The following is a 23829-nucleotide window of genomic DNA, read 5'->3' as shown; positions in this document are numbered from 1 at the left end:
AGGCTGAACGAAGTTATTACAGCGACTACAAGTTAACTTTCCTACCTGTCAATTCCATCTTGAAGATTATCGACGGACAGTCTTGCGACCGGGTAGTCACATGCGAGGGGCGTGGCGCAGTCTTCCTTAACTAACAAAGGTAGCCCATCAGTCAGCCTTGACAGCTTTCCCCTGCTTATTGTCTCCAAGTCACCTCTCCACAGTCTGAAAGTCCATTTGAGAATTGATCGACGCCACTTCTACACATACAACAAGAACCCAATCCACAAAACATCATGAACAATCCCACTTCAGCAGACCCCACCCCGAACACCTCAAGAAGAAATCAAACAACAGCCAACACAGCAAAAACATTCCCACTCTTCCCCTTCCTCCCCGCCGAACTCCGCCACCAAATTTGGCAATCTGCCCTTCCCGAACCCACACACCCTCCTTCAGCCTTACTCCCCCACAGAAAAGGTTGCTGGGTGACCAAGCCCATACCCTACACCGGAGAGCCAGGCCAAATCAACGATCCCAATGGCAACTACGAGATAGTATTCGACATGAGCCTTCTGGACCACGTACAGATCCATACCCCTTTACTGCACGTGAACAGCGAATCGCGAGCCATTGCACAGAAATGGGCGCAGCGGATATCAGCTCCACGGACGAACCGCCTTAACGAACAACAACAAATCCAGGCTCAAACGTACAATGATAATAACAGTAGCGAATATATACCCCCCTTCTCCCGCCCATTCGATATCGACAGCGACTGGCTCTACCTCGTTCCCGACAACATTGTGGATTTGATCCTCGGGGCAGGAGACCGTCTGGAACAGCCCGATATGAATGGCAAGGCAGCGAGGGTGGTTTTTTCGTTGCCGTTAGTGGTCGTGAGTGAGGAGGTTATCTGGCTCGAGGATGAGGCGCTTGTGGAGGAAATTATGGAGTTGTTTTCGATCATGGGACCGGTTTTTATTCTGGTGGGAGAGCAGCCGAAGTGGAAGGAGGGCGGGGTGCAGAGATGGTGGGATGTGGAGTTGGTGTCGAGGAGGGCGTTTGTTTGGCAGTGGATGGAGAGTCGGTTTGTGGAAACGGTCGAAGAGAGGTTTGGGAGTGATGAGGTGCATGAGAGGATTGTGCAATGGTGTGAGTGGATGGGGAGGGTGTTGACGAAGATTAATAGAACGAGGTTTGAGATGGGGGTTGCGAGGGCTATTAGGAGGTGATTGATACCTTACCATGTGCATGACTTTTCATGACTACTTACTACTCACATCTCATATATTCTACCTGAGACCCTGCCTGATGGCTATAAAAGCTCTATGATCCATGAACTCGGGTCGGGCCGTCATCCGAGCCAGGGATGCGATTCGATAATTATTTTGTACTTGTGCAAAGTACAGAGGTATCTACGATGTACATTCATTAAATACAAACATCTATACAGGGTAGTCATCATTCATGCACAGCTGACATCTAGAAGAACCTCTCAGTACACGACGACCTACACCCAACCAGAAACATTCTTTCTCATCCTCATCAACAAAACAACACTTTCACAAAGTAGTAGTAGTAGTAGTAGTAGTACTCCGTACCTGAACCAAATACCAAGCTGACAAGCATTACCCCCCAATCCGAATCTAGACTGAGTATGATGTCATCCATCTTACAAAGAAACTAAGACTAAGACCCTAGTAAGTAGTCTCACAACAGTAACCCTTCCGAATCCGAACCCGAACCCCTCAAACAGCCCAACCAGTCCTCGCTTTGATAAATACTAAGGTACTACTTCAGTAAACCCCTAAATCCGATGTCCTTCCGCCACAAACACCTATCAGCAGTGCAGAGACCACGCGAAGGATTTCATTTCCGCGCCGCTGATTAACATAAGCATCTAGTCCGATCTACAAAGTTACACAGCCTTAGTAATATAAACCGGACACGGATACGGACAGGTACAACGGGTAGGCAGTAAGTACACGGAGCTTAGCATAAACCCCGACCCACCCGCTAATCTCCTCCCGATCGGAGCGGAGGTATGCGGTGATAAGTGTCGGTGTTATCAACTACTACCTACTTTGCTTACTTTCAGACCACTGACTGACATAGTATAAATACTCATCTCGGCCCATTCCATCTTCCATTTTACATCTAAAATATCAATTCTCGTTCTCCAATCACCCAACCAACCAATCAATCAAACTACTACTACCAACAAAGAGAAGAATAGAAAGAAAATGTCCCAAATCCTCATCACCGGCGGCACCGGCTTCCTCGCCAGCACCCTAATCGACATCCTCCTCTCCCGGGGCCACAACATAATCACGACCGTGCGGAGCGCTGAAAAAGCCTCACAGGTACAATCCATCCGTCCTGACATCCCACCTCACCGACTTATAATTAAAATCGTCCCGGACATTTCCCTCCTCTCGGCATTCGACTCCGCCGTGGTCAACGATCCCCCACTCACCGGTGTGATCCACACGGCGAGTCCATTCCACTACAGCATCGACAATATCAAGAAAGACATGTTGGATCCCGCCGTTAACGGCACCATTGGTATATTAAGCTCCGTGCAAAAGTACGCACCTACGGTGAAAAAAGTGGTGATTACGTCGTCGTTCGCGGCGATGTGGAATCCCAATAAACCCGCGGGGAGCAAGTACTCCGAGAAGGATTGGAATACCGTTACCTGGGAAGAAGCGGTTAGTCCTGCGAATGCGCAGGGGCAGGCGGGGTATCGGACGAGTAAGGCGCTGGCGGAACGGGAAGCGTGGGGGTTTATGGAGCGGGAGAAGCCGAGCTTTGGGCTGACGGTGATGAATCCGTCGTTGATATTTGGGCCGGTTGTGCCTGGGTCGTTGAGGAATCTGGGGGAGGTGAATACGTCGAATACGAGGATTAGGGATTTCGTGGCGGGGAAGTTTAAGGAGAGGTGTCCCGCGACGGGGAGTGCGTTTTGGGTGGATGTGAGGGATGCGGCGATGGCGCATGCGGTGGCGTTGGAGAAGGGGGAGGTGACGGATGGGAAGAGGTATTTTTTGACGGCGGGAGGGTTTTGTAATAGGGAGATTGTGGAGGTTTTGGGGGAGGAGTTTCCTGAGATCAAGGAGGGGTTGCCTGTGGGTGAGGAGGCGTTGAGGGATGGGGAGTATCCGGAGGGTGGGCCGAAGTATGGGTTTGATAATTCGGCGTCGGTGGGTGATTTGGGGTTGGTTTATCGTGGGTTGAGGGAGAGTGTGAGGGATACGGTGGTGAGTTTGAGGGGGGTTCCTGAGTAGGGTGACATTATAGATAGGTGATAGATATAGACTTTTGAATAGCACTTTATGAATAATGTCATTGTGGTATTTGAACAGTGTGTTAGATGTATGGAATAAGAGAAAGCTCTATTTGCTTGCAGTATAGCAATATTTGAAATGTCTGCAGAATCTCGGGATTTCCGATGTTGAGCAGCTATCTAGATCTCTGGCCCACCGTCAAACTTGGTTCGCACGGATTAGATAAGAATTTATAAGTGGGCATATTTGTTAGAATCTCCACTTTTCGCCTCATCGCAAATTCGAAGAGAGCTGTAGTGGGGTGAAGCTATCGGTCTTGTTTCGTAAAGCTTCATCCGCAAATCGCACAATTCTCCCACACCAGCCAGTGTAGTTAGCAGATTTACGAACGAAGAACCAATGAGTGAGCGTCTGTAAAATAATCAGCCGCATGACATCTTCAAGGCGTGAATAAGACCTAAGCGTATATATCTCAGTCCATGTCCCTCCGAAGGCTCTTCAGGCCAAGCCGGGAGTCCCAGCGCTAGTCGCCACTATCCCGCATACAGTTGGTCTGCATACGTATGCCCATAGTCTATACGAGGTTAGAAATACCAGAATAAGAGTTTTCAGTCTGTCATTGGTTTGTTTTTGGACCCCAAATCCCTGAGGAACTTAAGCTTAGGCAATCATGTTGCATGGTGGGACTTATGCATTTGGCTGAAGATAGTTCCCTCCCTGAGGAACTGAGGATATAAAGCGGGACTGTTCTCTCGTCATGAAAGTATCTAGCTTTCTCACTAGTTAACATTACTCAAGAAATTAATCTTGCTCACCATGAAGTCCTCCGTCCTCTCCGCCTTGGCCCTGGCCGCTGGTGCTCTTGCCGCTCCGTCTGCAGAGATCGAATCCAACCTCGAGAAGCGCAACCCCAGCGGTTCCTTCAGTCTGTATGCCTGGGGTGTCGCTGCTTCAGGTCTCAAGTTCTTCTATTCCGATGGTACAAAGTCATCTCAACTCAATCCCCGAAATCACGCTGACATCACCAGGACTCGCCTACGCCGGTGACTCATCTCTCTGGCCCTATGGATCCGTCACCACCGACGTCACCTGTCAGCATTCCTTCCAAACCACATGCACAGAGCAGTCTCACTAACCATGCTGTAGTCGTCATCACTGACACCGAACTAATTACCACTGCCACCACCGACGGTGTCACCCTCGACTCCGACACCCTGTTCTATATCCGTCCCACGGCTGACGAGATCCTGCCTGTTGGTTTCACCGGCAACGGCATCGATACGCCTTCTGATGCCGCCACTGATGGCTTCCTCTTCTATGGCTCTTATCTCATGTGGGAGGAGTCGTCTGGCGAGTTGAGCGATGTGTTCCGTCTCAAGGAGACTAATGTCACCGATGTTTATCAGGTGTACTGGGATACGTCGAGCTTGGATGAGAGTGGGTATTATTATCCCACTGTTAAGGATACGGCGCCTTCTAGTTAGGCTGTTGTTGAGGAGCTGGGGAGGGGGTTGGTGGGGATGTTCACGAAGGGATTTCGGGAGAGGGTGGGTGATAGCAAGCGCCCTGGTGTGAAGAAAGTAGTTAGTTAATGCGGACGTGATGAGTCTATGGAATCAAGAACAATCGAGGCGTTGTTGCGATCGAAATAAACTAACTTGGTTTGATTGATTGATGGTGGAAGACATGTTGCTGCTGTCGTTGTCTGTAGGAGTCCCTCGAGGGAGTTTGTCGCACAAGGGTATGCCTTTAATCAGCGTCAGTGGGATCATATCTGTTCGATATGTGCATAGTTCAATGTCTTCTGGAGAAGGGGACGCGCCTCGATAAAGTCTCTGCATATCTGTAGCTTGGTTGGTACTGAGTAGGCGACGAGTACTAGCAGGATTGGAAGACAGTTAAGGTGGCACGTGCTTCTCGACGGTACATCTTCCCTCGAATTAGATCTGAGTCAGACAATGTAGTGGACAGAGGGGTCTTTGCTCTTGGACCAGCTCGAGGTTTTGGTTGTTGATTCTTAGAAGCCTATCTCATAAGTATAAGATTATCGAGGAGATGAAAGCCACTTTAGTTCATGGAAGAGTACGTAAATGGGCAGGTTTATGTTGACAGAGGGAAAATAAATCATTATCAGTCTGAGCACTTTCGTCCTAGCTAATTATTATCGTCCGTACATATGTGCACATGACAAAGAATTTTGGAATAGAATGCAAGGGTATTTCTAACAGCAAATGGGTGCAATATGAGCAAGAAGAAGGTTGCATGAGCAACGGATATCAGAACCAGCGGCAGAATCTTAACAGAAGCGACACACACGATTTCACGACAGCACCTCCGTCAGACCTTAAGCCCACTTTCCGAGAAGGGCCATGATACCAGCACCCCAGAGCATGGTGACAACCATGAATGCCAGTCTCTTGTTGTCTTGGGAGCGGTGAGGGTCGAAGAGGAAATCTCTGGCCAAAAGCTCAACCAGACCGGTGTAGATTAGGATACCGGCAGAAATGGCATCCAAAACACCGGAGACCACGTTGGCAGTGTACGAGCCAGAGTTGTAGGTTGTTCTGACACCAAGGCCAATAGCGATCGAGATGGGCGTGGTCAATCCGTACAAGCTGCAAAGGATCCACGGCAGCCAACTGCCCTTGCGGAAGGGGATGGCGGACATACGAGCTCCGATACCCAGACCCTCGAAGGACTGGTGGAAGACCAGGACCGGGTAAAGCGTCGCAAATTCGTCGCCGGTGACTCCCAGGTTCAGACCAATAATGACGGAGTGGAAGATGACACCGAACTCGAGAATGAGAAAGGCGGCAATCTGTTGCTTGAAGGACCTTTCGATCAGTGTGTCAGTGGTGGACAACTCCTCCACATCAGCCTCGCTCTTCCTAGAGTTTCCGGGCGATGCCTTGTCCACAGTCGAGTTATCCACCGCACTGGTCATGATTGGCTCGGGGTCCTCTCTGCAGACGCCATACTTGACTTCGACATAGCGCTCGGCACCAAAGTCAAGGAGGAAGATGCACATGAGCGAGGTCAAGACGATCGCAGGGCACCAGGAATAATCCGCCCAGTTACCAGTCATTCCGACACATGACTGCGGGCCGATTTCAGAGTATGCGGGGTCCAGAAGATGGATAAAAGCTGTTGCAATAATAACACCAGCACCGAAGTAACGAGCGAAGAGGTAGACGTAGAGTGGGATATGCAGCCTGGGGACGCGCTTGGCGACGACGGGGAAGAAGGTCACTGCAGTTGAAACGGCAAAGATCACGAAAATAGCCGAAATGCGGGCGCCCAGCTGACCGTTGTAGTCATTTTCTGACTTGTTGAGATAGCAGATGATCTCCGTTGGGTCGGCCGTGTCGAGGTCAACATCATTAGGATTGAACGACATTTTGAGAATATTGAGATTGTATGTCACTCAGATAATTGGAAAGATGAGAGAATAGAATTGACGGCTCTGATCATTTCCTCAGTTTGGCCATCGTTGCGTCACGGTCTTATATAATGGAAGTGCGTGGCAGAGATTTTCCAGGTGAGGACCTTGTGAGGACCTTGAGAGCGTGGACAGGCCCGGTCCCCGACACTAACAAGGTAGCCTGCCTCTGACTCGTTTATTCATTTAACTTATCTGACTATTGCTTTTGCGAGTGTTAGCCAATGATTGAGTGAATTACAATTGTCGACTCCCACGTTCTGCATCATCTTCATGCAAGAATATCGCTCCATGAGCAGGGGTATCTTCTTCATGAGACAATCGAGTATGGCCATCATCAGATTGTCACCATCACACCACCATTCTTCAATTCACGCTGCAGCCAAAATCAGGAGAGGGATTTGTAGCAGGTAGGACCTTGGTGGAAAGTCAGCGGAGGAAGGACGTTGGTAATAATGATGAGGGTGATGGTGATGGGCTGTCAGACAGGTGCCGTGGATACGGGTGGGGAGGAAGCGAGGAAGATGGTCGGCGGAAGAGATTAAGCCCAGCCCACCCCAACCGGGTCTGGCCTGGTTTTAGCATGGTTTAGACCTCCACTAAGGTACCGCTTCCCTCGTCGCGCATGCCACCGGTTGGCCCGATCCATTATCCGCCCCCTCTCTCTCCTACATGCATAGCCTGGTTGGTGTGCCCCTGCTGCCCAAACCCAGATTCAGCGTGATAGTTATCGGATGTCCCCCGACAGGCGCTGTGAGTTATTTGCTCACTTCTCGACGACCAAGCAGGTACTCACACCAGTCCACCATCTTAGTCCAATCGCATGGCTCCTATCTAGGGTTGTCTTAGATGGATAATAGACGCATGAATAAAGATTTGGTCATTTTCTTCTTCATGGTGGACCACCCTGCGGCGCTTAATGCCGACTAGAAAACGCCACAGTTGATCGAACTGATCAGGAAACAAATCCGAAGTTGCCGCTGTCTAACCCAAGCGAAACAGTGGTCGATGGATGCCTCTCTCCTACATAATTCCTCCTGGTTCTATTCGCTCTCGTGAACTAGTCCTCGCTAACCTTTAGCCCCATGTCTTACACGAATATTGCGGTTTGCCTTTTTGGTTAGCCTAATTGTTGTCGATATTCCTACCTCATGGTCACAGGAATGAAGACAGAAGATGTGGACCGATACAGAAACAACACATCTGAACAATATCAAAGACATATCATCATAGGAGATGTCATGTACAGCACGAAGTACGAGACGCTGTCAAATACCCCTTGCGTCTTGGCCCCATATCGCACTGCGATGATGCAGTCATAATCTAGCTTAACCGAGAGCTCCGTCGGCAGACGCAAACTGCAGAGGCCCACACAGATGAGACCCCTAATCCAGTCCTCAGAGTCTAAAAGCCTGAAATCTCTTTGGCTGTTCGTAGATCCTGCCAATTGAGTCACGTTGGATGCTTCCTATCGGGGAAAGTTCCGATGCGGAATCCGCCGCCAACATGTGGATGATGCATTCCATGTTGTAAAAAGCAAGCCATGTGGAAGCTCTTGTCCCTTACGGCTATTCCCGTGCTTGTATCAAACCCTTCTGTAGTGGAGGTCGAAATAACGAACGCGACTGCGATCAACCCTGTGGAGTACTGTCCAACGTTTCACTACATGCATTTAACACGTGCATCTGCATGGAGTCTGCAGATGCTTCATGGCGTTGCCTTTTGACAACTTTATCTACAATTATCTGTTTATTGCGGGACAAGTTTATCCTCCAAAAAAGTCTTTTCTATTGTACTTGGCACACCTGAAGCTTTAATGTAGGTGACATGATAAAAGACAACTAAAATCATAAACCCATATCATGAATACATTCCATTTCACTCCCACTTGCGCACCCAAGTGTTTCAAATCAACCATCTCAATATACCCTAAAGTGTTGTCTTCAAGCCCGAGATGCAGCCTGAAATTGGTGGTATTGGTATAGATGGCCGAGGCGCGGTGGTGAAGTCATGGCCGGGGAGCGAGCATCGACAGCATTTAATGCTAATTATTATTAGGTCAGTTTCCTCTGGTTTCGCCGGTATACAAGACCAGGTGGCTCAAAAGTATGGGTTACTCACGCTGCAAGAGGCGCAGGAGCAGCTGGAGCAGTTGCCAGAGCAGCAGTTGCAGGAGCAGGGAGACATTTTGGCAGAGTTGGTATAAAACCGGTAAAGATGTACTAAAGTAGTTTGAGATTGAAGGCTTTGCTTTCGCTGGAGAACTTGAGACTTGAGTTGTGGTTAATTAGAAAAGATCGAGCAACCAGAGGCATGAGGGCCTATTTATGTCCTTCCAGAGCAACCAATTTCATCCGTCGTGCCATTTTCCTGCGCTATCCGCGCGTCATGACCATTCCACGCTGCACCAAACATGACGGTGCAGCCCCTCATTTGGCTTGAGTCGGCTGTGGGGTGAGGCAGCTGAATGGCGAGTTACATAACAGCCTGCAATAACTCTTGTAGCATGGCTAAACCTTGGTTAGTGAGGGAGCGTTGCCTGACCCTGCTTCCCCACCATAGGCTTGACCAGAAAAGACGCTAAATGTCAGCAGCCGTCGCCTGAAGTGGATTCTGATCACGGGTTGGTGAATGATGATCAACCTCCTTCATCCGTCTCATCTTGGATACACCTCCCAGGTGAGAGAAGACCTGCATTCATGACCGAAAGGAAGGAAAGAAACGAGAGGAATCGTTGTGCGGGTGTTGAAAGTCAGAATACTTATAAAATGGAGAGAATGAGCACCTTGAGAGCATGAGCACCTTGGTGGCACTCACGTGTCTTCCCGGTCACTCAAGGTCCTCATTCTGCTCTGTCTCCTTTTCCTACTCTCTCTGGCGGCCTGAAACGCTCCGATGCGCCCGTGTGTGTGTCTGGTCTATTAGCGACCACCATTTTCTCGCCGTCTTTGACTAGTGCAGGTAAGAGTTTTCGTCCTCCTCGAGATTGGCGAGATCTAACTCCCAATCCGGATAGCAGGGTACTCACACACTCGACGCTACAGGTTTCGATTCGTACTGCTTACCCACCATGAGATACCTGGCGCACGTATCATGATCCAGCTCGACGCCAACTTTGCAGTCATCGGAATGGAGGCTAGGCTGCCCTGGTGAACTTGCCCCCACCGACATAACGAGTCCTATCCAGCTTACGAGGACGGAGAGCACGGTGCGCTCTCGTTACTTTTTCCTTCCCTAGTCACGAAGAGAAATTTCACTTGCAAATGCTCCCGGACTTCTCCTATCCACCAATCGGTGGCACCGAACCCCCTGGATACAAGCAGCAATACGTTCGTTGTAGTAAAGATATTCGAGTCATACGGTTCGCGACACTCCACACACCTCCCGCGGTGTGTCATGAATATTGCCTACGGAATCACTTTCACCGGATGTCTGTCTCAGATGTTGCTTCCAAGCTATGCCAATTAGAAAGGTTGTGTACTACTTTCAGGCCAGAGTGAGGCCAATATCCCATTTCTTGCTTCGGGGACGTATTCGGGAGAAACCCGTCTGGATGCAGTGTACCCACTGTGGCTTCGTCTTGTTTTCTCCTCGAGTGGCCATATCCAACAAGGCAAATGGGTTGCATCCTGATTTGCATTAGTCGAGCCCTGGGAATGTGAATTCCGCGCCACTGAGGCTAGCGTTTACGAACTCGCATCCTGTGCAACGCAGTGATCATTCATTCATACCCGGCTCCAGAGAAGTCATTTTCGACGGAGGCATTGTGATGCAAGCTTCTGGTCTCTCTTACAGCACTTGCCAGAGGCATGGGGGTTGCCTCCATCTTGGACACGGGACAGAGTCACGCCGATGATCCTTGTCTCTCAAACCAAACTAATCCTCCGGAAAGCAGAAAGTTACAACAAGTGACTATGAGTCCGGCTAGAGCGCTTCCCTGAAAAATTCTCCTCGGCACTGCCTCTACTGACATCCCTGTTCTGCCGCAGCTCAGAAGCACCCAGTAATGTGATCAATTTCAGTCGCTCGGACAGCACACTTTCCGAATCCGGACGCCTGGTGGTGCCAGGACTATAGGCTACCAGAATAGAGACTTTCTTTGCTCCATATTCAGAGTTACTGGAGTAGATCCTGCTTCCAAACTAGCATCGAATTGCGACTTGGTCCGGGAGTCCCGGAGAGGAAACATGGAAGTCTATGTGCCTGAGGCAACCAATAGTACAACGAAAGTATCTGCTTAGCTACTTGCCTTATACTATCCTCGATTACTCCTATCTCACTCCGCTTTAAAGATATCATTGAATTTGATAGTTGGCGACGCTATAATAGGAGATATCGGGGTCTCATCACCCGGAGCAGGTCAGTCTATACAAGAAAGCGAGGCGGTGCGAGGGGTCTTCCTAATCCCGTCTGGCAGCCTTGTGTGTTTACCATCTACAAACACTCAGTCAGCCAATGTCGCAACAGTGAAACCCCTACTAGTATTCCTATGCATTAATATATTATCCTTCTATGTTTGGTCTCGAATATATACTTCTAAAATTTTGTTCTCAGCCTCCAGCCACCAGCAACTCCCCTCGCGACCACGAATGCAGCACACGCCGCAAGATACAAGATTCCGCCAAAAAGAATCAATCCCCAGAAAGCACCTCCATCCCTCTCCTGTATCGCCCCGGCAATAGGGATCGCAGTGAGGGTCCCGAAGCTCACCAGAGTGAACGTCGTTCCGTTTCGCTTGCCTATATCCTCCGTTCGACACACCTGTGCGATACAAACGGGCGTCAAGCTGATAGCCGCACCGCTCCAGAACCCGAACATGACCGAGTACGCGATAATGGCACTATCATTCGTGCCAGCATTATACCACAATGCGAGCGTCATAATGGCACAAACTAATGCAGTGAATGCCATCACGTTGAACCGTCCGAATCTGTCCGCAAGGAGTCCTGGGAATGCACGTCCCGGGATGGCTCCGACGTTGAGGAAGATACACAGTTTGTACGAGAGCGACTCTCCGATGTTGGCATATAAACCGTACGAGCAGAGATAGGTATAAGGTACGAATACAGCAAATTCGACCATCCATACTGCAAGCGTGGTGAGGGCGTAGTTGGGCTCTCGGAGGGCACGAAGGTCGATCGCCATGCCACGCTTTGTGTCAGGCTTGAGCCGTGTCTTTAGAAGAAAACATGCGCAACCGCATAGCACAAAACAAATGATCCCGATGATACGCATGGCCCATGCGAACCCGAGCTTCGGGGCGACATATAATATGATGAGGGGGAAGAAGACGCCACCAAGTCCGCCAGCTGTACAGGCAATACCGGTCGCAATGCCACGACGGACATTAAACCAGTGTCCGATGGCGGAGATGGCAGGAGTGAAGAGACAGCAGGATGAGAGGCCGCCTAGGACGCTGAAAGAGAGCATGATTTGGTAGTATTCTGTTTGCGTTAGTGAGCCCTTCAAACAATCATGAAATAAGACAAACCTGTGCTCTCACTGAAGCAGAATACTGCTACCACCAAACCTATCGAGCCCGGAACTACAACTGGCAGCGGTCCACGGCTGTCAAATATCGGACCTGTCGGCATCGTCAAGTCAACCGCTGCGCTTGATGTGTGGATATTGGGATGAAACATACCGACCTGGGCGCCTGCAAAATATAAGAAGAAGCTGAAGACGCCAAAAATCCATCCAACACTGGATTCAGAATATTCAGAGAGCTGATGGGTGGATGTCCATGCATGGAGAACTGAAATGGTATTCAACAATCCCATTGAGGGAACCATTGCACACCATGACCCTAATACCACAAGCCAGGCTTGAAGACCTCCCTCTGGATATTTGTCGTCGAAAGTGTCATCTTGTTCCTCTGTTGCTATTACCTGTGAAGCCGATTTCTCTATGGTTGCGTGGGCCCCCCGGTCCAGGCTATGGCGGACATGGGTCTCGATATCAGCCATTCCCAGATTTGTAGCTTGCGGATTACCCTCGGTGGATAAGAACGTTCGCACAAGCGCTCGATGTACACCCACACGATTGATGAGAACTGGCAGAGATACAGTACGGGTTACAGGAAGCCGGTATAAATAGTAAGAAAGGGTCTATACAAAGGGTCTTCAGCCAGACAGCCTATTGAGCCCTGCATATTGGGCATCTGCTCTTGCGGGCCCGGACGCTGCAGAAAAAAAAAATTGCGATAGCCCTTATCTCCGGAAGTGGGTATTCTGATAATAATCCTTGGTTTCTGGTTGGCCCATTCCGGGAACTTCCCCTTTTTCGGTAACCGGCAGTCGTCGCCGTAGGGCGCTCCCGAAATCCCCAGAAATCACCCGTCGTACCACATCGGGCCCCGCGACTCCGCGTGGCTCCTGGCTGCTCTTAAATTTACCTTGTTGCGACTACAAGGCTCTTGTCTATCGGATGCCTTGAACCATTCATGATAGAATGGCTCACTAATAGCCACTCACAAGGCTTGAGGTCAAGCCTTTCTTTCAATTACGTAATTGCCGGCTGCTCTACTGGAGACCTCATTCAAGATGTGCCATCGCATACTTTGTTGATGACTCACAGTCTACTATCATTTCATGGATTGCACGTTGTGATCAGTCAATTTCCTGGCTCGCAGACGGCGAAAGTTGGCTAAGAACCAGTCATGCTTCGAACAGCTGCCAATGGTTGTCGACGAATTAGTCATGGTAACCACAGCACCTAAAAGCAAAACCTTTCGACTCTGCTATTGTTCATATGAGATTCATTCGCCAAGACGACATCCCAGCGTTGCATGCTGAGTTGGCTCTGGTCTCAAACTGACTGCTCAAATGGCACTGAACGTCACATGCAGGGTTTGCATTGAATGTCTCATATCCACACCCGGTGTTCCATACAAAGGCATGGCTCATCTCCCATACAGCCACCGGGCCCCAGCTTCCGGACACGAGCTGCATGTATTAGCGACGGACAATTCTCAAAACACCCCAGCTCTTCCTCCCGATTAAGGGCCCCCGCTCGCTTTCTCGGGTACCAGCGCAGTGAACAAGCGGTCAACGGCTTCCTAAAATAGGCCTTACAGGAGAGTGTTTGATCAGTCCTCCGAGGGTTCCGTGAGTCTCCATCTCTCTCTCTCTAAAACCAGGATATCAACTACAAACAGCGCATAAGCACATGCGATGTCTACCGAGAAGCAGACGCCTGTCTGCTAATCCCTGTAGTAGCTTCGTAGGCAACCGTTCTGCTCACACTGGCCCGACAATGTCGGTCCGCACCTTTCAGGCTTCTTTCATTGCAAGAAATCTCTGTAGCATGCGGTCAGACAGGGGCCGAGAGTATCAGACACTTTGCTCGGCATCATTTCTTGTAGTAACGCGAACGTCTAGTCTACCTTGATAGCTGGCCATCAAGCTTGGCTATCCCAGTAAATGTCTCACAATCAAGTCTCAGCAACTTAGCCAAGGAAGTGCGCAACTGACTACAATGACCATAGCCATGTGATACGCGAGATTTGCTGCTATGAGTTACTGTTGAGCGCATTTTCTGTTCTTCGTTCATAGGCCTCTCGAGTCAATAGACAAGGATCCCCAGGTAACCCTGCTGCATTGGGCTTGTGGGCATACTTCTGCAGATGGAATATGGGTCTGCCTGGTTGCATTCGAATGTTATCGCTTCTCTCTACTACCCTGGCAGTGAAACCGGGTATAAATCCCTCCACTTGCTGTACATGAAGTTTGCATACAACTCTGGCTACTGTTCAAATTAATGTGAGGTCCCATGACTTTTTAACTCCCAATTTCCTGTCGAGCTCCAGGTGATGTAAGCTTAGTCACCTGAGATGTGTCTCGATCCACCGGCGGGCTGTTTCCTCATTTCTCCCCCCCCATGTTTGCGGGTGCCAGGTTTTTAGAAAGTATATCCTTCTTAGGTGTTTCCACTTTTTGGAACTCACTCAGGTTATCAGGGGCTTTGAGATCTTACCTATGGATGATACTATGTCTGTGCGCAGCCTTCACGTACTCATGGATTTATAAAAACATGCACATGATCCGGGGTGGCGGATGGTGACCTCGCTAGCAGAACAGGTTGAGGAATTGATCTGGTGAGTTTACAGTTCTTTGACTGTCGCCACAGGTCGTCATTCTCTTTCGCAGTAGCGCTTGTTGCTGCTTTAACTCTTCCTAATACTTCGACAAAGAAACATCGGAACAGCAATGGCCCCGATTCAGACGATGCCAATGCCACAGCCTCAGCTGTTCGGGCGGCCACGCATTACTACTGGTGAGGATCTTTAATTTTCTGTGCACACTTGTCGCTCTGTTCGCCTGCTGATGTATCAGGTCGGGGATGCAGAAACAAACCCCCTCTATCCCCAGGCCCGGACGAAGTACTGGTCAACTTGAAATTCTCCGGAATTTGTCACTCCGCCCTTCATCAGTGGAGAGGTTAACCTAATCCGGTCCCAGAGTAATACGTTAAGTGCTGACTACTCTAGGAAATCATGTCACTAGAAAGAGACATCGCGTCGGTGTGCAGGCCCAGGGCTGTCGAACCTTCCCACATTATACTGACTTCGGGTGTAAGATGGTCACGAAGGTACGGGTGTTGTTGTAGCGGCCGGTAACGAGGTGAAGGACATTAAGATTGGTGATCATGTCGGTATACAGGTAATACCCACCATTGCTGCTAAAAAAGGTATTCTTGTAATATTGGATTAGTGGATCAATAGGACCTGTGGTGTCTGCGACGCAGATAAACAATCAGATTTCGTCTCATGCCCACACGTTCGGATGACCGGATATTCAGTTGATGGTACCTTTCGGGAATACTGCATCAGTCAAGCATGTCATGTTGTGCGACTCCCTAAGCAGATCCCTCTTGATGTGGTGGCTCCGGTAAGCTCAGGCTCGTCACCTATTGCCCTTGAGATAGTTAACATCCTACTTAGATTATCTGCGTCGGAACTACGTGCTTCAGAGCGGTACAGGAGAGTTGTGCACAGCCCGATAGCCTTGTAGGTACGTCTGTCCATGAATTTTTATGATTAATAGGCCACAGCTAACGCGATGAAGCTGTTGCGGGACCGCCAGGTGGACTAACAACATTGACATGTCAATACGCTAAGGCCCGTGGCTGTCGAGTTCTGGTCATATCTACAGGAGATCATAGTGATCATCTATATAAACAGAAGCTTGGTGTCGAGTACTACATAGATTACAATTCCTCAGCCGATATGGTGGCTGAAGTTCAGGGTATGATTGGCGACGGGCCCGACGCGGCAATACTGATAGAGGGCTCGGGAGCACTTCTCAAAGGGGCACTTCAGGTTAGTCTTTTCCTAAGCGGCGCCTGATATAACTACCTTCTTACCAATCCCAGTATGTGCAACCTAGAGGAACAGTTGTCGTTGTAGGCTTGCCTCCAGGGACCCCGATTGGCATTGACATATCTAAGTTGGTGTCAAGGATGGCGCAGGTGAAAGTTGTACCTTATGGAGGAACTCGAGAACAGATTGAAAAGGCTATCCTTGTTTTCACTAAAGAAAGGTTCTATCAACCATGCCATGTTTTTGCACTGGACCAGCTTCCTCAGATTCTCCATTCTATGCAGAATGAGATACCTAAAGGAACATACCCAGAAGCGCCGTTACGTTATGGCAGTCAACTGCTCGGCGAGGCAGTCATCATGATACCTGATGCTGAAACAATCCCAGAACCCCAGGTGGTAGAGAACTTGCCGAGCTCTCGGCCTACTTTTAATCAGACAACTTATAATATTGGCACATTTCTGGCCTATCGCTTTGAGGAGCTAGGCATTCGCGATTACTTCGCTGTACCAGGTTTGTATATTAATCTATAATTTCGTATCGCTTGCTAACTTATTAGGGGATACTAATTTCTTCCTCCTCGATAATCTGCTGAAGAATCCCAATCTTCGTATGGTGACGTGCTGCAACGAGCTAAACGCTGGATATGCCGCAGATGGATACGCCCGCGTATCACCAGCCCACATTGCGATTATCGTTGTTCCCTACATTGTAGGCAGTCTGTCTGTTCTCAATGCCGTATCAGGCGCCTGCTCGCAAAATATCAGATTGATTGTACTCTCCGGTTGTCCCACCACGAGCCTGGTGAAAAGCGACAAATATTTGCATCACGCTCCCAGCGCTAAGAATAAAGACCAGGCCCTCCGCGCATTCGAAGGAGTCACTGCTGCATCTGTGCGCCTCGATTCTGCAGAGACTGCCTCTGATGTACTGGATGTTACGATAGGTAAATGTCTCGACTCCAGTATGCCCGTCTACATTGAGGTTCCCAATGATCTTGCTTCCGCCGCATGCGCTCGACCTTCGCCACTGAGGCGGAAGGTGAACCTGAAGAGTCAGCCACGCGTGTTAAAAGAGGCTGTAGAAGCAATCACAAGTATGTGGAACTCGTCCCAAAGGCCTGTGCTGTTGCTTGGAAGTTTAGCAGGTCTATCTCTCCCTCGCGGTCATATTGAACGTCTAGCAGAGAAGCTTGGTTGCGCGGTTCTTTGTCAGCCCGATGGTCGCTGCTTCAAAGAATCCCATCCGCAGTACTGCGGCCAGTTCTGGGCCGGAATGGTAAACCCAGAAGGTGAGCAAATCGTTATGAGCTCAGACCTTTGGTTAGTCATCGGTGGAAATTGGTCCGACTTTCATGTTTTGATGAGTAGCAATAAGCAAGAAGATTATCGCATAATTAGCGTGGACAAAGATTGGGTCGAGCTGCCCGAGGGAAAGCACATCAAGCCCGTGAAAATCGGCGCACTGGTAGCGCAACTCATCATGTCTGGAATGGAGACTAAGACCGAGTCCATCCCGCGACCTAAGCCACTTCTTGGTTGCCTGCCGCCCGACGAAACAGAGACCCCAGAGACACCCTTAACCTTGAAAAGCGCTATCAGCGGTATCCAGGGACTTATAAAGGAGCATGACACGTTGCTCTGCGACGCAGGAGAGTCATGGCTCATCGCAAATCATATCCTCCTCCCCCCTGAAGCCAACTGCCAGCTACAAATTCCATATTGCTCTATCGGTTGGGCTTTACCTGCTGGGTTTGGTTCCCAACTTGCTCGGACACAGGGTCGATCCATCATCATTATTGGCGATGGGGGTTTTCAGATGACAGCACAAGAAGTCAGCAGCATGATTCGTCATAGAGCAAACGCGATCATATTTATTTTCAACAATCTGGGGTATAAGATCGAGGCAAGTCAATGAGAACAATTCGTAGACATCGCTGACAATGAAGTAGACTGCTATGCACGATGGACCGTATAACTACTTTGCAAACTGGGACTATGTCCAATTGGCCAATTCCTTTTCTTCGAAGCCTCACGCTCCGTCGCATAACCCTTATGCCAGCAAAGAAGATGAGAAGCTAGAGGAAAGTCCGCCCATGTTCGCCATGAAAATCAAAACAGTAGGGAGTTTGAGGCAAGCTCTGGAAAGGGTGGATGCTGAGTCGGATAAACTCGGCTTCCTAGAGCTGTGCATCCAACCTGACGATATAAGCGATGACCTTAGGCGGCTGGGCAAAATCATTGCAGATCAAAGCGCGGAAGGGTCAGAGAATTTTCAGAGTCCTAGTACAGAGGAGGCGAATGAATAGGGCATAGGCCAGAGGTATAACGATAACTGATTTGCGAGGTTTTGACTAGGTTGCTATAATCTGCTGGGTATATAACAAGCTCTTTACATTTCCATCTAATAGCTATGGTGGAAAATGAAAATATCATTTGCTTTTGTTTCAAGTGCCGCAATACAACTTTGGTCAGATTGTGGGTGATGGACAGAAATAGCCTTGTATGATGTGTTGTTCAATTATGATCCATCTTGAATGGTTGGATTTGTGTGACATTATTCATGGTTTATCCCGGAAAATATTTCCTCTGGGTACTTTCGGCCATCGGAATAATTTTCCGTCATTCTTCCCATTAACTATCGGATGATACAGACCTCGGCATATCAGCTAGGCGATATATTCACGGTAGCCTACAGTCAATACTGCAATGCAAGCCACCCATGTCACTATCTGCCATTGAGTAATGTGAAACAGGAAGCTAGCAAATCATGACTATTCCTTCAAAATTCAAAACAAGATACTTCTCCCTATTCACTCCGAAGGTCTCAGCTGCAATATCATCACGCGGCACTTACCATCTATATACAGCATACTTTCTTTTCTCTCTCTTCCCGAATCTCCCTGCAAGCCTAGTTTCAACAATAACTTTTAGGACACTCCAACCTGCAGTCCAGCTGACAGTGAATGTACAGGGAAGAGCCGCAATATGATCAATTGTCATGGAAACTCTCCTTTACTGCCTTCCTCTCCACATCTCTCGAAAACAGGTATAAATTACTCCAACATGCAATCCGTTCTTGAATCATCCTCGTCGCCAGTCATCAAGACTATACCAGTAATTGAATCAACAACCTTCGCATTCACCCATCTTCGCCAAATCTAGCTTCAGTCTTCTACCCTCGTGAACAGTCCATACAATCAACAATGACTACTCCTAGTACCATGTACACTCCCGATCCCATGGACATCGACGAGTCCGAGGATAGCGCGTCGTCCACAAGCTCAAGTGACCCCATGGACATGGCACCACCGACGAATACCACTCAAAGCCGTTCCACCTCAGAAATCGGCTTACAGCCCTGTCTCCGACCCAGCGGGCTGGATACTGATTTGAATCCACACCTCAGGGCGCAGCGGTACAAGGAACTATATCCAGAGGGGACGCCCCGGTGGACCAAGGAAGCCATCCAGGAGGCACAGGCTAGAGTGGAGAGGTGTAAGCCGGGCGACATCGTGTACATTCCTGCATTGGATGGCGCGGATGTAGGGTTTGAAGTGATGACGGAGAGAATTGAGCGCAATAAACAGGGTGTAGCTATGGTTGGGTACGTATTGCTCCCTCTACTTCTTCATCATCTACTGATCGCAAATACTAATCGACCATAAATTCAGTGTCAAACATTTCCTCGAACTCTTCCCCGCCCCAACAGACTACATCACCCCCAGCCCTGAAGCACGCCATCCCTCCCTCCTATACTCGAATCTCGCCTTAGGCCACAAATTCCGCCGTCTAGACGGGGAAGACGAAGACGACGAAGAAGACGACTATGACGACTACGACCCCACCAAGAAAGAAATAGCATCCGCGCACGAAAGCTTCAACACCATCTTCCACACCTGGACAGACAGCGCTCTCTACAAGAACATGCTCGCGACTCTGCGCAAACTACCCACCATCAAACGCCCCGTCAGCAAGATCATCGCCTTCGGATGCAACAGCATAACCAACCTCAGGCTTGACAAGTTCACCAGGGAGCGCAGTGCCTATCAGCATGCCTTCCTGCTCATGCTACAACGAATTCTGCAGGAAATGGCATGGACACCGACAGAAATCGAGATCTTGCTGCAGGATTCGGCATACACGAAGCTCGATAAGAAGATACTGAGCGATTGCGGAATGACTGTGCTAGAGAGTCCGGAGGCGTTTCTGTTGGTCGATGACGAGAGTTTTGTCTTTTCGTATGCGCCGGATGTGCCTGTTCGGCAGGTTGTGATGGATTTGGCGATGCCCGTGGGGATGGTTTGGGATGCGGTGGTCGCGGAGGGTATGTCGCTGGATACGTGAGTTTATTCTTTCCTTTCCTTTCTTTGTCGTAGACATGAGTAGTAGTATACTGATGATGGTGGTATTTTAGGAGAGATCCATGGGATATCACGATCCACCGAAAAATTAACGAGAGTTACAACACGTTCAATCTCCCCAAGGATAAACATTTCGACATGTTGAGGGTATATCTGCGGTGTGCTGATGGCGAGCTCTCGGATACGGAATGTGAACGGAGGGAAGAGAAGATGCTGGATACTATGGACTTTGTCCAGAGGAATAAACTTCTGGTTAGTTGGGGGAAGGATAATGTGCAGGATGTGTATTCTGTTTATCGCCGGATGAGAGGGTCGCAGGGGAGTGATTCAAGTAGTAGGCTCTAGTGCTGGCGCTCTGAGAGACGGTCCGACCGGCGGGATAGAGCAATCTGTCTGTCGGGGGGTGTGGTAAAAACGACAGGTTGGAGAGTAGTAATGGGAATTGTCAGATATGTTGGATGATGATAACTGAACGATAGGGAAGATTAAACATGTACTGCAGTTAGATAAGTAAATTCTGGGACCTGTGAATTTCCCGTTACAGTTAGTTTTGCTGCTTTCGGCTTAGTTGCCTGATATGATGTACTGGCATCATTGTCGGTCATCTTCTCCTTAAAAAAGCTTGTTTAGTAGCTTGCGTATCTTTATCCTCTACTGAGTTTTATTAACTGGGTCAATAAAGAATAGTCAGCAGTCTGATACTATTTAACTGTTCTACTGAAATGAACACTATATATATTATCTTGACATATTCTATCATTGGCAGATCCGAAGCATGTGAGATATATTTAATAATTACTATTTAACATAAATCATATACTACAAGAGATCTAAACAATTCTACAGTTGAGACATATACAGTCTCCAAAAGCCAGGACCCAAGGGAGCTTGGACTTGGTTGACAAGATTAGTACATACCAAACCCCTTCCAATCCTCTCATTGAAGTCTTATTTTCGACTCTCATCAAGAAATAGAGACAATTCAGGTTCAAGCCCGACGCATCCGTTTGAGAGCCCACGCAGAACTGCCGTGAGTGAGAACAAGTCTCGGAAGTGGTAGAGCTCCAAGACAGTGTGAGTTACAGAAGGTTTGTTGGGTACGATATTAGGCACACCTGAGCGAGATCCCGTAATTTGTTGTTCAGGCGTCCTGAAGCTACAATCTCTTCTGCCTCGTGACAGAGACCGCTCCATCAACATGCAATTGCTTTTAGATGGCATTCATCATTCCAGACACCCTCAAGTTGGCAGGAGAAGTCAAGGGGAGTCGAGGAACAGATTAAGGGGGGGTTGTTCCCTCTAGACCATGGGGGCCCCTGGAGTCCTTCCCTTTATCTATCCTATCTCATCCACTCTGTTATCTTGGCATCTGTTCCAATCGATCTTAAACTCAGAGAGAATACCGGATAACCCTAGCTATGTCACTGATGGACCGGAAGAGAAGGGCGTTATGAAGATAATTCGCATTAATTAGAAAGAAATGTCTAATGGAATTCAACGAGGTTTAAAGATTTTGTATTCTTTTAAAACCTGCCCACTTAGATCTGTGGGTCAAATTGGGCTGTCAAGATCTCCACACACGTACTGCAGTGGCGGAAACAAGGACTGACCCAAACGAAGGGAAGGAGGTCCGAGCACCGGGATATATCCCGAACCTACTTACCATTATGCCTGATGGTCAATGCGTTGCGCATCTGTTAACTGGCTAGATCGTTGAACGTGTCATCGAAACTGTAAATGACAACAGCGGCAAATCGGCCAGGCGTCCACGATTGACTCCGGGTAGGTCGGCAACCGGAAACCCGGCATATTCATTGTGGGGATCACTTCACACCAGGTATTATTGCACTGTCGATGGTATATATTCTGCCTGTCTGCATTTCTCTCTATGATAAAAAATCATCAAGCAGCGAACAGAATTGCAATTCACAATGAGCCTCATCGATACTCATCACCACTTCGTCCCCGAATTTTATGCTCAAGGTATATCACAACAACCCCCTCCCAACAAGGATACGATTCTGAGTAGATGTTCACAGCTGTCGAGGATGCTGGAGGTGACCCTTCTGGCTGGCCGACACCTTCTTGGTCAGCCGAGGGCGACATTGCGTTCATGGACAAGATTGGTGTGACCAAGGCTATCTTGTCGCTGACTGCGCCTGGAGCAGTCATCGCCCCAACGACCGAGAAGAGAAGAGCACTGGCCCGCAAGGCGAACGAGAACGCTGCAGCCAAGCGTGATGAAGATCCACAGCGATGGGGCTTTTTCGCATCGTTGCCTTGCCTTCTCGATACCGAAGGCGCTCTGGCGGAAATCAAATACGCCCTAGATGTGTTGAAGGCTGAAGGTGTGACTTTATTTACAAGATACGGCTCAGGGAACCATTACCTTGGTAGCCCTGAATTCAAGCCTATCTGGGAGGAATTGAATTCCAGAAAGGCCGTGGTCTTCATTCACCCTACTCATCCCGCTGATACGACTCGAGTTAACCCTCTCCTGCCGCAACCAGCCATTGATTATCCCCATGAGACCACGAGAACTGCTGTCGACATGATTATCACCAACACAAAGAGAAGTTATCCAGACTGCAAAGTGATTCTCTCCCACGCCGGAGGAACGCTGCCCTTCTTGATTACGCGCATTTGCACCGTGTCGAAGGAAGCCGCTGCAACCGCCCGCATTTATGGGAAATCCTCCGAAGAGATCATGGAAGACTTTCGGTCATTCTACTTTGACTTGGCCCTCTCCAGTTCCGAGGCCGGTCTCAAGCTGGTTCTCGAAGTTATTCCGCATGATCATATTACTTATGGTAAGGTTTTTTCATATGTTCCGTTATTTGTCACTAGTAGCTAATATATTCCACAGGCTCTGATTTTCCTTATGCGTCCCCCGACAAATCACTTGGATTCAAGCAAATTCTAGATGGCTTCCCGCTTGACCCAGAGCTACGCGATAAGATCTACTTTGGAAATGCGAACAACCTTTTCAACAAGCCATAGCAATATGGCTCTTGAGTGAAAAGGTAGTACCCTAGCTTTGTAAAACTTTTCGCTCCTCGTGTGATGGGGAGATGATATCGAAATTTAAATCAAGAATGACCAAATGTGCCAATTTTTTTGAGACGCCCTTCCACGCTCATAGCTCTTTTTACGGCGTATCTGAACTTGACGCGCCATAATTCCGCTATAACTGTACTCCATTCGTAACTGTCAATATTGATTAGAATGCAATTGCGGTGAACAACACACGAGGGGGGATGCGTGCCGCTGTGGGGTCTAAGCACTCGGGATAGATCCCATCTTATTCCTCGGATCTTCTGGGGATACGATTAACTTTTATTGGGCGAAGAGCTGACCTCGCGGAAACGGGGCGCAAACCTTGAATTAGGCCCAACCTACCGATCCTTCTGCCCCAATCAGACACCTGCCATCCCAGATA

General features: G+C 48.9%; 7 protein-coding genes across 7 annotated transcripts; 5 read left to right on the top strand and 2 right to left on the bottom strand.

The window, feature by feature from the left end:
• Positions 1 to 267: 267 nt before the first annotated feature.
• On the top strand, positions 268 to 3269 carry BO79DRAFT_234717 (NAD(P)-binding protein; the record flags this gene model as incomplete). Its single annotated transcript, XM_025684403.1, has 2 exons — positions 268 to 1210; positions 2219 to 3269. Exons 1-2 carry the CDS (start codon positions 276 to 278, stop codon positions 3267 to 3269), a joined length of 1986 nt encoding a protein of 661 aa, XP_025544651.1. The 5' UTR covers positions 268 to 275.
• Positions 3270 to 4061: 792 nt separating this feature from the next.
• Positions 4062 to 4788, top strand: BO79DRAFT_186567 (uncharacterized protein). Its single transcript, XM_025680479.1, has 3 exons — positions 4062 to 4248; positions 4298 to 4360; positions 4416 to 4788. The coding sequence occupies exons 1-3, from the start codon at positions 4086 to 4088 to the stop codon at positions 4751 to 4753; spliced, it is 564 nt and encodes a 187-aa protein (XP_025544650.1). The 5' UTR covers positions 4062 to 4085; the 3' UTR covers positions 4754 to 4788.
• Positions 4789 to 5605: 817 nt separating this feature from the next.
• Positions 5606 to 6666, bottom strand: BO79DRAFT_268227 (high affinity zinc ion transporter; the record flags this gene model as incomplete). Its single annotated transcript, XM_025687105.1, has 1 exon — positions 5606 to 6666. One exon carries the CDS (start codon positions 6664 to 6666, stop codon positions 5614 to 5616), a length of 1053 nt encoding a protein of 350 aa, XP_025544649.1. The 3' UTR covers positions 5606 to 5613.
• A 4515-nt stretch (positions 6667 to 11181) lies between these two features.
• BO79DRAFT_268222 (putative oxalate/formate antiporter) lies at positions 11182 to 12849 on the bottom strand. Its single transcript, XM_025687104.1, has 3 exons — positions 12353 to 12849; positions 12200 to 12292; positions 11182 to 12152 (listed from the first exon to the last, which is right to left on the bottom strand). The coding sequence occupies exons 1-3, from the start codon at positions 12672 to 12674 to the stop codon at positions 11245 to 11247; spliced, it is 1323 nt and encodes a 440-aa protein (XP_025544648.1). The 5' UTR covers positions 12675 to 12849; the 3' UTR covers positions 11182 to 11244.
• A 2066-nt stretch (positions 12850 to 14915) lies between these two features.
• Positions 14916 to 18347, top strand: BO79DRAFT_268208 (pyruvate decarboxylase; the record flags this gene model as incomplete). Its single annotated transcript, XM_025687103.1, has 10 exons — positions 14916 to 14982; positions 15042 to 15146; positions 15197 to 15229; positions 15286 to 15368; positions 15420 to 15596; positions 15650 to 15719; positions 15774 to 16027; positions 16081 to 16540; positions 16587 to 17860; positions 17979 to 18347. 10 exons carry the CDS (start codon positions 14916 to 14918, stop codon positions 18333 to 18335), a joined length of 2880 nt encoding a protein of 959 aa, XP_025544647.1. The 3' UTR covers positions 18336 to 18347.
• An 885-nt stretch (positions 18348 to 19232) lies between these two features.
• On the top strand, positions 19233 to 20735 carry BO79DRAFT_135589 (SRR1 family protein; the record flags this gene model as incomplete). Its single annotated transcript, XM_025678057.1, has 3 exons — positions 19233 to 19633; positions 19701 to 20369; positions 20444 to 20735. 3 exons carry the CDS (start codon positions 19233 to 19235, stop codon positions 20733 to 20735), a joined length of 1362 nt encoding a protein of 453 aa, XP_025544646.1.
• A 1567-nt stretch (positions 20736 to 22302) lies between these two features.
• On the top strand, positions 22303 to 23500 carry BO79DRAFT_186563 (amidohydrolase family protein). The gene is made up of 3 exons (XM_025680478.1): positions 22303 to 22373; positions 22430 to 23200; positions 23257 to 23500. The coding sequence occupies exons 1-3, from the start codon at positions 22322 to 22324 to the stop codon at positions 23388 to 23390; spliced, it is 957 nt and encodes a 318-aa protein (XP_025544645.1). The 5' UTR covers positions 22303 to 22321; the 3' UTR covers positions 23391 to 23500.
• The last annotated feature ends 329 nt before the right edge of the window (positions 23501 to 23829 follow it).

Source organism: Aspergillus costaricaensis (assembly GCF_003184835.1).
Source record: "Aspergillus costaricaensis CBS 115574 unplaced genomic scaffold BO79scaffold_2, whole genome shotgun sequence".
NCBI lineage: Eukaryota > Fungi > Ascomycota > Eurotiomycetes > Eurotiales > Aspergillaceae > Aspergillus > Aspergillus costaricensis.
This window is presented reverse-complemented; position numbering and strand designations above follow the sequence as displayed.